Consider the following 12,010-nt stretch of genomic DNA (forward strand, 5'->3'; position numbering starts at 1 on the left):
TTCTGTGTGGGGGAAAAAATCTTTCCAGTTTCTCCATTTGCTGTAGTGACCCTTGACTCCTTGTCGTGTCAGCCACAGCTCAGCCGGTAGCACTCTCACCTCTGAGTTGGAAGGTTGTGTGTTCCAGAGACTAGAACACAAAATCTACTTCAGTGCAGTACTGAGGGAGTGCTGCAATGTCGGAGGTGCCGCCTTTCGGATGAGACGCTGTCTGTCAAGAAATTCTGCTTTGGGGGGGCGGTGGCGGGGAGAGTGGTTGCAGTTGCAAGTTATTTGGTCACAGAATAAAAGGCCAGCCCTAGTCTGGCCGAGTGACTGATTGACAGCTTTCAAGAAGGGGACCAAGCCATTGATTGATTGGAAGCCTCTGCGATGGACAGCTCAGTGTCAGGGCTCTCCTCTTACAGATTATATTGGGTCAGTTTTCAGTCAGGCGCCAGAAGCAGGACTGAATGTTTTAAGTTGTTCTGGGTTAGCCAGGGAGGTAGGCTAAACTGAGTTTACAATAAGTGGATATCTGCTTAAGGCTCACAGAGAGAGAGACAGAGACAGACCTTTTTTATTTGAGCAGTGTAGAGTAATATATATTTCACTGTTATACTGATCAGTGTTGACTCATCCACCTTGTAAATAATAACACCGCGCCACGATTTATTAAGAGGGTATGGTGAATCGGCTTTCAAAGGGAGGATTCATGTGGTGGCATGTGATACATCGAGAAGCCAGCGTACACAGAGTAAGGATTCTCTATTACAATCCCTGGGTCTCACCATTGAAAAAGGTGCACTCCAGTTCGTAGGGATCATGGGGCCAGTTTACATGGATGACGGATGACAATGAACCGAAGAAATTATCCAGCAGAAAACCTCAAAAACAGGAGTCACTAATTCCCAAACATTCTCCTACGTCCAAGTGACTTACTTGTCCTGTTTCTGTACCCAGGATCTGACTCCGTACCGACTCCTCCTTTGTTGGATGTGCAGAGTACTGATCAAGGACACAGTCCTGGACGCATTCTAGAAACTCTTTGGTAGTTCAAGCACCCCACCCTGTCCATTATTACAACTCTGCTACTATTGCAAACCTCTCTAAATTGCCCACAAATCTCATTTAATTTCTTTCCCACCATTTGATGGTCTATACGCCCAGTATGGTAAAACATTGCTTATTATTTCTTAACTCTACTCAGACAGACGCAGTCTTGGCAAGATCAAAACAAATTGCCCATCTATGACTAAATCCATGGCCTCAATGAGCAAGATCATCCCATCTCACTTTTTTCCTCCTTTATCACTCCTGAAAACTTTGTAGCCAGGAATGCTTAGTTCCCAGTCTCTGTCCTGCTGAAGCCAAGTTTCCATCAAGCCTACATCATCGCTTCTCTCTATTCTATGGATTATGTAAATTGGGCATATTCTCACTGGAAAAGAGATGGTTGAGATTGCTGTTTTTAGGATTCTAAAGGAACTAGATAATTCAAAACTAATCTGCGGAAACAATATTTCAGTGAGCGAGTGGTCAATCTATGGAGACGGCGCCCGAGGGAGACGGTGGAATCAGTTAGTACTGATTCATTCAAATGCAAGTTAGATTGCTTTATTTCAGAAAATAACATTTTGGGATACAGTATGTGAGTAATTTGCAACATGACGTGGTAAGTGTAGCAGGCTTGGCCGGAACAAGTGACTTTGGTCCTGTAGTTCCCAAAGCTCTCCACCACTGGGGTTTTCCTCACCTAACGTCTGGGTCTGTTGGAGAATAATTGATGGAGATTGATTGCTATGATTAGTCAACAACTCCACTATCATTGTATCATGCAGCTGCCAGGGTGATAGAAGGCCGAGATGGACCTTAGGAATTGCTAAACGATAAAAAACCCATGTTCTAATTAGTATCGCTAGTTTCCAAGCTTATTTTAAATGCTCTGCTCATTCATGTATAAACACGACAACCCTGACCCTCACATATATCAGTATCTTTTTCCCTTTTATGTCTTCCCTTAATCCACCCTTCATGTTAACAACCCCTTCATCAACTCGAAGGTGAATCTCTCCATACAGCCCTCTTCACCCCTACACTCACTCTTAATCCCTCGGTATTTCACATTGTTCTTATGCTCTCGAGACTGCGTTAAGTGAATGGACAGTCGAACGTTAAACCTATCAAAAAACTTCATTTACCGCCACTGAAACCATTGCAAAAAAGTACAGTTCAGTTTCGACCAGGTCATTTGTCAGCATCTGAGATTCTATCACCCAGAGTGACCTCTCCATTATCGAGACAAAAATGGACACAAGATTTCAGCAGCAAAATGCATTCCACTGGTCAAGACTGGAGCCTGGAGCAATGTTAAGTGTATCCATGTGATCAATTACTGTTAATTGTATTCAGGTGGGTGTGTATCAGTTGGGAACTCTCATATCTATTTACAAAGGGAGCTGATCTAGGGTGTGGTATGTGTTGTGTGCAGCTCTGTGAATAAAGGCTTGGAAGCAACTGAAGACCAGGCTCTAGTATTCTATCCTTCACCACCTGGCTATCCAGTTTATAATACAGGACATGAGTGCATTAAACTGGGTGGTCTTTTGCACACCTAACTTCTTGTGAATTTGCACTCAGGCATTCTACAGGAGATGGCACTTCCAGGGTTAGTGGTCGAGGCAGAAACTAAGTCACCATTCGAGATTACATTGGATAGGTGGGTGAAGGAAAAGGGGATGTGGGATTTATAAACATGATTCGGACTAACTGCATGCGTGGAGGGCAAATGCCGACACGGGCTGGCTGGGCCTGTTTGCCTGCTGCAACTTCTATGTATTCTGTGACTCAACTGAATTCATCAATCAATCTTAACTTGCCGTGAAACAAAGGAACAGTTCAGTTCAGCCTGTGGAACTGTGTCTGCCCGCTGCAGTGCTTACCGCCGTGATCGCTATCTCCCGCGCAACCTCTCTCGACCAGTTAACGTCAGCCCCGGTAACAAAGGACTTGTGTCGCAGGATGATCTTCTCGGGAGGCAGGACTCTTCCTTCCGTCTGTCAGAGAATTCAGCCAAGAGAAAAATAAAATGCAAAGGAAAAAAAATTACAGTAAATCATGGAGGCAGACTTGCTAACTCAAAAATATACAATTCGATTCACTCCACGTGATATCAAGAAATGGCTGAGCGCACTGGATACAGCAAAGGCAATGGGCTCCGACAACATCCCGGCTGCAGTGTGAAGACCTGTTCTCCAGAACTAGCCGCGCCTCTAGCCAAGCTGTTCCAGTACAGCTACAACACTGGCATCTACCCAAAAAAATGGAAAATTGACCAGCTATGTCCTGTCCATAAAAAGCATGACAAATCCAATCCAGCCAATTACCGTCCCATCAGCAAAGTGATGGAAGGTGTCGTCGACAGTGCTGTCAAGCGGCACTTACTCACCAATAACCTGCTCACCAATGCTCAGTTTGGGTTCTGCCAGGACCACTCGGCTCCAGACCCCATTATAGCCTTGGTCCAAACATGGACAAAAAAGAGCTGAATTCCAGAGGTGAGGTGAGAGCGACTGCCCTTGACATCAAGGCAGCAGTTGACCGAGTGTGGCACCAAGGAGCCCTGGTAAAATTGAAGTCAATGGGAATCAGGGAGAAAACTCTGCAGTGGCTGGAGTCATACCTAGCACAAAGGAAGATGGGAGTGGTTGTTGGAGGCCAATCATCTCAGCCCCAGGATATCACTGCAGGAGTTCCTCAGGGCAGTGTCCGAGGCCCAACCATCTTCAGCTGCTTCATCAATGAACTTCCCTCCATCATAAGGTCAGGAATGGGGATGTTCGCTGATGATTGCACGTGTTCAGTTCCATTTGCAACCCCTCAGACAATGAAGCAGTCTGCGCCCGCATGCAGCAAGACCTGGACAACATCCAGGCTTGGGCTGATAAGTGGCAAGTAACATTCGCGCCAGACAATGACCACCTCCCCTTGACATTCAACGCATTACCATCGCCAAATTTCCCACCATCAACATCCTGGGGGTCACCATTGACCAGAAACTTAACTGGACCAACCACATAAATATTGTGGCTACAAGAACAGCTGAGGCTGGGTATTCCGCAGCGAGTGACTCACCTCCTGACCAAAGCCTTTCCACCATCGACAAGGCACAAGTCAGGAGTGCGATGGAATACTCTCTACTTGCCTGGATGAGTGCAGCTCCAACAACACTCAAGAAGCTCGACATTATCCAGGACAAAGCAGCCCGCTTGATTGGCACCCCATCCACCACCCTAAACATTCACTCCCTTCACCACCAGCACACCATGGCTGCAGTGTGTACCATCTACAAGATGCACTGCAGCAACTTGCCAAGGCTTCTAAAACAGCACCTCCCCCAAACCAGTGACCTCTACCACCTAGAAGGACAAGTGTAAAGAATCTTACAACATCAGGTTATAGTCCAACAGTTTTATTTGAAAATCACAAGCTTTCGGAGGCTTTCTCCTTCGTCAGGTGAGTGACGAAGGAGAAAGCCTCCGAAAGCTTGTGATTTTCAAATAAAACTGTTGGACTATAACCTGTTGTTAGATTCCTTACACTTGTACACCCCAGTCCATCACCGGCATCTCCACATCAGAAGGACAAGGGCAGCAGGCACATTGGACCACCACCACCTGAATGTTCCCCTCCAAGTCACACACCATCCTGACTTGGAAATATATCGGCTGTTCCTTCATCGTGGCTGGGTCAAAATCCTGGAACTCCCTTCCTAACAGCACTGTGGGAGAACCGTCACCACACGGACTGCAGCAGTTTAATAAGGCGGCTACTCATCACCTTCTCAAGGGCAATTAGGGATGGACGATAAATGCTGGCCTTGCCAGCGACGCCCACATCCCATGAATAAATAAAAGAAAAAACTTCAAGTGCTGTTGTGTAGCTAGCCATTGGCTTGTTTTAGAGAAATTTTCACTTTGTCTCCCTCCCATTTAAAAAAAAATGACAGTCCCTTTTCTTCCTGTGTTCCCTTGCCTTGTTTCTTGAAAGGTGTCAGCTGTGGCTCAGTGGGTAGCACTCTCGCCTCAGAGTTCAAGCCCCACTCCAGAGACTTGAGCACATAACCCCAGGCCGACACTCCTCGTGCCAGTACTGAGGGAGAGCTGCACTTTTGGAGTTGCCGTCTTTCGGATGAGACGTTAAACCGAGGTCCCATCTACTGTCTCAGTTGGACACAAAAGATCCAATGGCACTATTCAAAGAAGTGCAGTGTCCTGGTCAATATTTATCTCTGAACCAACATCACTCAAACAGATTATCTGGTTATTAATCCCACTGCTGTCCGTACGCAAATTGGCTGCCACGTTTCCTACGATACAATAGTGACTACACTTCAAAAAGTACTTCATTGGCTGTGAAGTGCTTTGGTACGTCCTAAAGTCTTTCTTTCTTGGATCTCTCCAAACCATACTCCATTCCTAACCCAAGAGGGACAGCGATGCAGACAACTTGCTGCCAGACTTCCATCAAGGCCAGCCTGAAGCTGCTGATGGAAGAAGGGAGGTGGAAGCAGATTCAATAGTGTCTTTCAAGAGGGAATAGGATATAAACTTGAAAATGAAAAATTTGCAGGACTATGGGGAAAGAGCGGGGCTAATTGGATAGCTCTTTTAAAGAGCTGGCACAGGCACGATGGGCCGAATGGCCTCCTTCTGTGCTGTACGAATCTGTAATTCTATATAAGGCTGTCTCTCTACTTTTCCCTCGCTCTCTGTGGGTAAGTACCAAACTCACCCCGGGGAGAATCTCACAAATCCACGCCCAGCCGTTTTGCAGCACGACACGATGGCTTTCGGAGGACCCCCTAGGATCAGCACGAGAGCTCCTCAGGAGGTGGGCTCTTGGATTTTCCCCTCCCAATGTGGGGAAGTGGCCAGCCTGTGCTTGATGCGACTTCCCTCTCCCACCCCAACGTCTCAGAGTGGAAAGCTGCTTCCCGACAGGGTGAAGCAACAAATACCCACCTTATAAATGTCATCATCTATGACGAGCCCCCAGTGCGCCAGCTCCTCCCCGGCAGTGGCGTTCTTCTTGATGTTGTTCAGGAGCTTTTTCAAAGCCAGGTAATGCTGCTCTGGACTCAGGTTGACCTCCACAGCCAGGTCCTACAAGATCAAACGAAACCCAGAAATCAGGACCACCACTGGAAGCACTGTTGAATACTCTGGTGCCTATCAGCCATGGCTCAATGGGTAGTACTCTCGCCTCTGAGTCAGAAGATCATGCGTTCAAGTCCCACTCCAGAGACTTGAGCACTTAATCTAGGCTGACACTCCCAGTGCAGTACTGAGGGAGTGCTGCACTGTCAGGGGTGCCATCTTTTGGATGAAACGTTAAACCGAGGCCCCGACTGCCCTCTCAGGTGGACGTGAAAGATCCCATGGCACTATTTCGAAGAAGAGCAGGGGAGTTCACCCCGGTGTCCTGGGCCAATATTTATCCCTCAACCAACATTGCTAAAACAGATTATCCGATCATTATAACATTGCTGTTTGTGGGATCTTGCTGTGCACAAATTGGCTGCCACATTTCCTATATTACAACAGTGTCTACACTTCAAAAGGTACTTCATTGGCTGTGAAGCGCTTTGAGGTGTCCTGAGGCGCTATAGAAATGAAAGTCTTTCTTTTTGAAAGTTCTCACAAGGAACACCCGCTGCCATCAGGAGTAAATTTAAGTTGTGGTGGATCGGAATAACCACTGCTTAGTAGACATGCCAAAACAGTCGAAAGTTGGTAGAAGTCTGACAGTCAGAAGATCTGCCGTAAGACACCTTGTAGGGTTCAATGGTGTCATTCACTCCCGAGAGGTCCAATTTTAGTTTTATGGGCGTTTATTTGACTCTCACTGCCCAATATCTACTCGCACGATAAGATAAAACGAGGACGTAACAAGAGCATCCCCTTACGATCTGGACCGGATACAAGTGTCTTTCGCACATGCATTTCTCCAATCTCTTCAGGTGACCGACTTAGATGTTTCTAGGTGAAGCGAGGGTGATAATGAACATTAAGCTGCTTTAATACACAGTAAGGTGAACACACAGAGCAACAGTTGTGATCAGATTCACTTTGAGGAAATTGGTGAAACTTATGTTCACATAACTATATAAAAATAATGAATGCACTACCTTACCCCCCTTTCGTGAGTTCTCTGATTTGACTTAAACAGAAAAACCCCTCTGTATCTTGTCCTACATCCTAGGGCAGAATCTCCTCTCCCCGTAGTCTCCTGTTTCTTTTTCTTAGCCTGCCCTTTGCTGCCCGACCACCTGCACAGCATTCTGGTACCCAAAAAGCCCTTTTCTATTCAACGGACAGCGCAATGAGTGTGAGGTGCTTTTTCTGATTGCCTGGAGGAGCTAACAAATTACCTATTGTTTAGGCCCTGAGGGAGAACACTTTCTAGTTAATCGTCTGTGGTGCAGGAGCCTTTCCCCCACCACGACCTTGTGAACACACACTTTTGCTTATAAAATTTATACCGAACACATTTTGAATCCCTTTCTGTGGAAAATTATCAGGACAGCCTGAAAGGTGACAGCTCATTTCCATCCTCCCCCAGGACCACACTCTTTGGGCAGGTCACATCTCAACAATTTTGTTGAAATGGGCACAGCCACAGTTTTACAGTGACTGAAGAGGCAAACACTAATCTGGGACTTTTACCGGTGCTTCTTAAAAAATTAATTCTCAAGTTTTGGGTGCTGCTGGCTATTTATTGCCCATCCCTCCTCGCCCTCGAGGTGGAGGTACAACTGAGTGGCTTGCTAGGCCACTTCAGAGGGCAGTTAAGAGCCAACCACAGAGATGTGGGACTGGAGTCACGTATAGGCCCAGACCGGGTCAGGACGGCAGGTTTCCTTCCCTAAAGGACACGAGTGAACCAGGTGCCTTTTTATGGCAATCCGACAGCTTCATGGTCACTTTTCCTGGCACCAGCTTTTTACTTCCAGATTTGTTATTTTTAAAAAAGAACTGAAATCAATTTTAACTGCCATGGTGGGATTTGAACTCATATTGCCTGGATTATTAGTCCAGGTATCAGGATTACTAGTCCAGTAGCATAACCACTACGCTACCAGACCCCCAGTTTTGGGGCTGCTATTCAGTAAATCCGCCCATTTTCACCTTATACAGGTGGTCATGCTGAAAAGTACTCACACCTCTGGCCTCTAATCTCTTCTTATGTTGTTTCTCTAGTTTATCAATACTGCTATGGTCAGTGCTCCCTGGACTTTCCTCATGTCTAACTTAGAAATACACCCACCTACGGCCTTCTGTATCTGTATTGTGTTGAAATCAAGACATCCGGTCTCCTACCCTTCCATAAGGCCTCAAAATTGAGACACGACTCCTCTCCCTCAGTCTTGCCTCCTTTAAATGTACAGGCTTTTACACCTTAAGCCTGAAGTCACCCAACCCACCATCTTCTTGACTCATCTAATCAACCTGGTGGTGTCCTGCAGAACAGGGCCTAGTGCTTCACTTAGGTTTCTCAACACAAGGTTAAAGGGGAAGACTGAAAATCACGAGGGGTTTTGATAGTGTAAATAAGGAGGAACTGTTCCAACTGGCAGGAGGTTCGGTAACCAGAGGACACAGATTTAAGATAATTGGCAAAAGAACCGGGGGCAGGGGGGGGGGGAAAAGAGACGAGAATATTTTTTTTTAAACACAGCGAGTTATCATCTGGAACGCACTGCCTGAAAGGGTGATGGAAGCAGATTCAACAGTAATTTTCAAAACAGAATTGGATATCTACCTGAAAAAGAAAACATTTGCAGGGCTATGGGGAAAGAGAAGGGCAGTGGGACTAATTGGATAGCTCTTTCAAAGAGCAGGCACAGGCACGATGGGCCGAATGGCCTCCTTCTGTGCTGTCTGATTCTACAATAAAGAAAAAGTTTGCACATCACTATTACTGCAAAGCAACTCTGTTGAGCCAAACGTTAGGCACCTGCCCACAACAGCTAGTGGCACTGGTTTGACAGCATTTTATTCCTGACACTAAAAGGCACATTTAAAGGTCACACTGAATGTGAAGTGGAAGAAAATCAGCAGAACTGCTACTTGCCCTCATTGCGCGGAAATCCTTCCTCATCTGATCAGGTATCCCAGTCATGAAGGACAGCTCGGGCACGAGAAGGATCTCGCTGTGGACAATCTAACATATAAACGGACAAAAGCTAAATTTTTAAAAGTCGGCCTTCGTATTGGGACCAGGTTTGCCCACAGAAAATAGTTAGCCTCTAAGTTCTACACTAAGTGGGCAATTCCATTCAGACCTACACTTGCGAACCATCACCGTGCGACAGGCAAACACCGCATTTTGTTGGCAATATGCGAGGCTCAAAGACTAATCCCGACACACGTCATACACTTTAGGGAGGATTTCAAGGCCTTGGCGAGGCTGCAGAGATTTACTGGAATGGGACCAAGGACGAGGGACTTCAGATATGTGGAGAGACTGGAGAAGTTGGCATTGCTCTCCTTACAGCAGAGGTGGTTAAGGGGAAATTTAAAAGAGGCATTCAAAATCATGAAGGGTTTTGATAAGAGTAAATAAGGAGAAATGGTTTCCTGCGGCAGAAGGGTCGGTAACCAGAGGACACAGATTTAAGGTAATTGGCAAAAGATCCAGAGGGGAGATGAGGGGAAATTATTTTATGCTATGAGTTGTTCTGATCTGGAATGCACTGCCTGAAAGGGAGATGGAAGCAGATTCAATAGTAACTTTCAAAAGGGAATTGGATAAATACTTGAAGGGGAGAAAACTGCAGGGCAATGGGGAAAGAGCAGCGGTGGAACTAATCGGAGAGCTCTTCCAAAGATTCTGATTCTACGTCGTACCTGTCCCTGCGGTCCACGCTTCTGCTTCGGTCGATGTACGAGGAGAGGCTGGTGTAGGTCATGGATGCTAATCCCATAGGTTTTGCTGCAATAGTAAATTCAACAGGTCACTAATCCTGGCGAAGTGGTCAGTGAGACAGCGCGCCACAACACGCACAGCGGATTCCATCCCAAATCTCTGCATTTTCTGAATGGGGCTGCTTCAGCCCGTGTCACAGAGCGTGAACTGCAAACTGGTTAAGCTTTCGTGGGGGTGGGCTAAAGGCTCACTTTCAGTAAGAAACGGGAGCTAAACTGAAAATGCAGGAAATCCAAAATAAAACACAGAAAATACAGAGCCGGTCAGTTGGAATCTGTGGAGAACGCAGGGCACAATGGTCAAAGTGTACACGCTGCACCGCAACGCAGTTCCGGTGAAGCATACACTCAAATCATCACCTTTCTTTTCCCTTTACAGATGCTGACTGATCTGCTGTGTATTTCCAGCATTTCTGTTGTAAGTTCCCCAGGTACTGCTGGCTCGTTCTGTGCCTGAACAGGCTGGGGCTCTTATTCTTTTTTATTTGTTCATGGGATGTGGGCGTCGCTGGCGAGGCCAGCATTTATCACCCATCCCTAATTGCCCTTGAGAAGGTGGTGGTGAGCCGCCTTCTTGAACCGCTGCAGTCCGTGTGGTGAAGGTTCTCCCACAGTGCTGTTAGGAAGGGAGTTCCAGGATTTTGACCCACTGACGATGAAGGAACGGTGATATATTTCCAAGTCGGGATGATGGGTGACTTGGAGGGGAGCGTGCAGGTGGTGCTGTTCCCATGCGTCTGCTGCCCTTGTCCTTCTAGGTGGTAGAGGTCGCGGGTTTGGGAGGTGCTGTCGAAGAAGCCTTGGTGAGTTGCTGCAGTGCATCTTGTGGATGGTACACACTGCAGCCACTGTGCGCCGGTGGTGAAGGGAGTGAATGTTTAAGGAGGTGGATGGGGTGCCAATCAAGCGGGCTGCTTTGTCCTGGACGGTGTCGAGCTTCTCGAGTGTTGTTGGAGCTGCACTCATCCAGGCAAGTGGAGAGTATTCCATCACACTCCTGACTACGAGAAAGAGAAGGCTGAGGGGTGACCCAATAGAAATCTTTAAAATGATGAAGGGGTTTGATATGGCAGATACAGAAATGATGTTTCCACTTATGGGGAGTCCAAAACCAGGGGCCGTAAATATAAGATAGTCACTCAAATTCAATAAGGAATTCGGGAGAAACCTCTTTACCCAGAGAGTGGTGAGAATGTGGAACTCGCTACCGCAAGGAGTAGTTGAGGTGAATAGCGAAGATACATTTAAGGGGAAGCTCGATAAACACATGAGGGAGAAAGGAATGGAAGGATATGGTGATAGGGTGAGATGAAGAGGAATGGGAGGAGGCTCGTATGGAGCATAAACACTGGCATAGACCAGTTGGGCCGAATGGCCTGTTTCTGTGCTGCAAATTCTATGTTACACACGGAGCGTGGTAGCCACACGAGTTAGCGACAGTTGCTCCATATTTTTGGTAACTAAACACCTGCTGACCTGTAATAGTCACAAAACGTAATGTCTTTCCCATCGGCCATCCGGAAGGAGCTCGACGGAGCCTTGTTCCAGTCGATGTCGTCGATGCGGTAGGTGCGATTGTTGTATTTGGTCATGATGATGCTGCCCACCAACTGCTTCGTACAGTCGTCCTGGAAGTTCTCGCTGCTCTTCTGGTATATAGCCTGCCTGCAAGGAAAAGCACCACATGGGGTACAATATGCTGGAGCGAACGGGAGGAAATAGAACCCAACAAGAGCGGTTAGAATGTGGAATTCACTATCACAAGGAGTAGTTGAGGCGAATAGAATAGATGCATTTAAGGGGAAGCTAGATAAATACATGAGGGAGAAAGGAATAGATGGATATGCTGATAGGGTGAGCTGAAGAGGGGTGGGAGGAGGCTCGTGTGGAGCATAAACACTGGCATAGTCCTGTTGAGCCAAATGGCCTGTTCCGCCAAATGGCCTGTTCCTGTCCTGTAAATTCTATGTAAGACTGGAGGGGAGCGTATGCATTAAACAGAGTTTGGAACAGATTACCGGCATGGGGGGGTGGAACAAGAA

General features: G+C 46.9%; 1 protein-coding gene across 1 annotated transcript in view; it reads right to left on the bottom strand.

Moving 5' to 3' along the window:
• The window catches only part of piwil2 (piwi-like RNA-mediated gene silencing 2), a 46,673-nt gene that overhangs the window by 26,592 nt on the left and 8,071 nt on the right, over positions 1-12,010 (bottom strand). Inside the window, exons 5-8 of the mRNA XM_068001597.1 lie at positions 11,445-11,633; positions 9,891-9,975; positions 9,115-9,204; positions 2,922-3,035 (exon numbers count right to left, since the gene is read on the bottom strand). Of these exons, the coding sequence (XP_067857698.1) occupies positions 2,922-3,035; positions 9,115-9,204; positions 9,891-9,975; positions 11,445-11,633 (478 nt within the window). The remainder of the gene's footprint in view (positions 1-2,921; positions 3,036-9,114; positions 9,205-9,890; positions 9,976-11,444; positions 11,634-12,010) is intronic.

The sequence above is a fragment of the Heptranchias perlo genome, chromosome 20, assembly GCF_035084215.1.
Source record: "Heptranchias perlo isolate sHepPer1 chromosome 20, sHepPer1.hap1, whole genome shotgun sequence".
NCBI lineage: Eukaryota > Metazoa > Chordata > Chondrichthyes > Hexanchiformes > Hexanchidae > Heptranchias > Heptranchias perlo.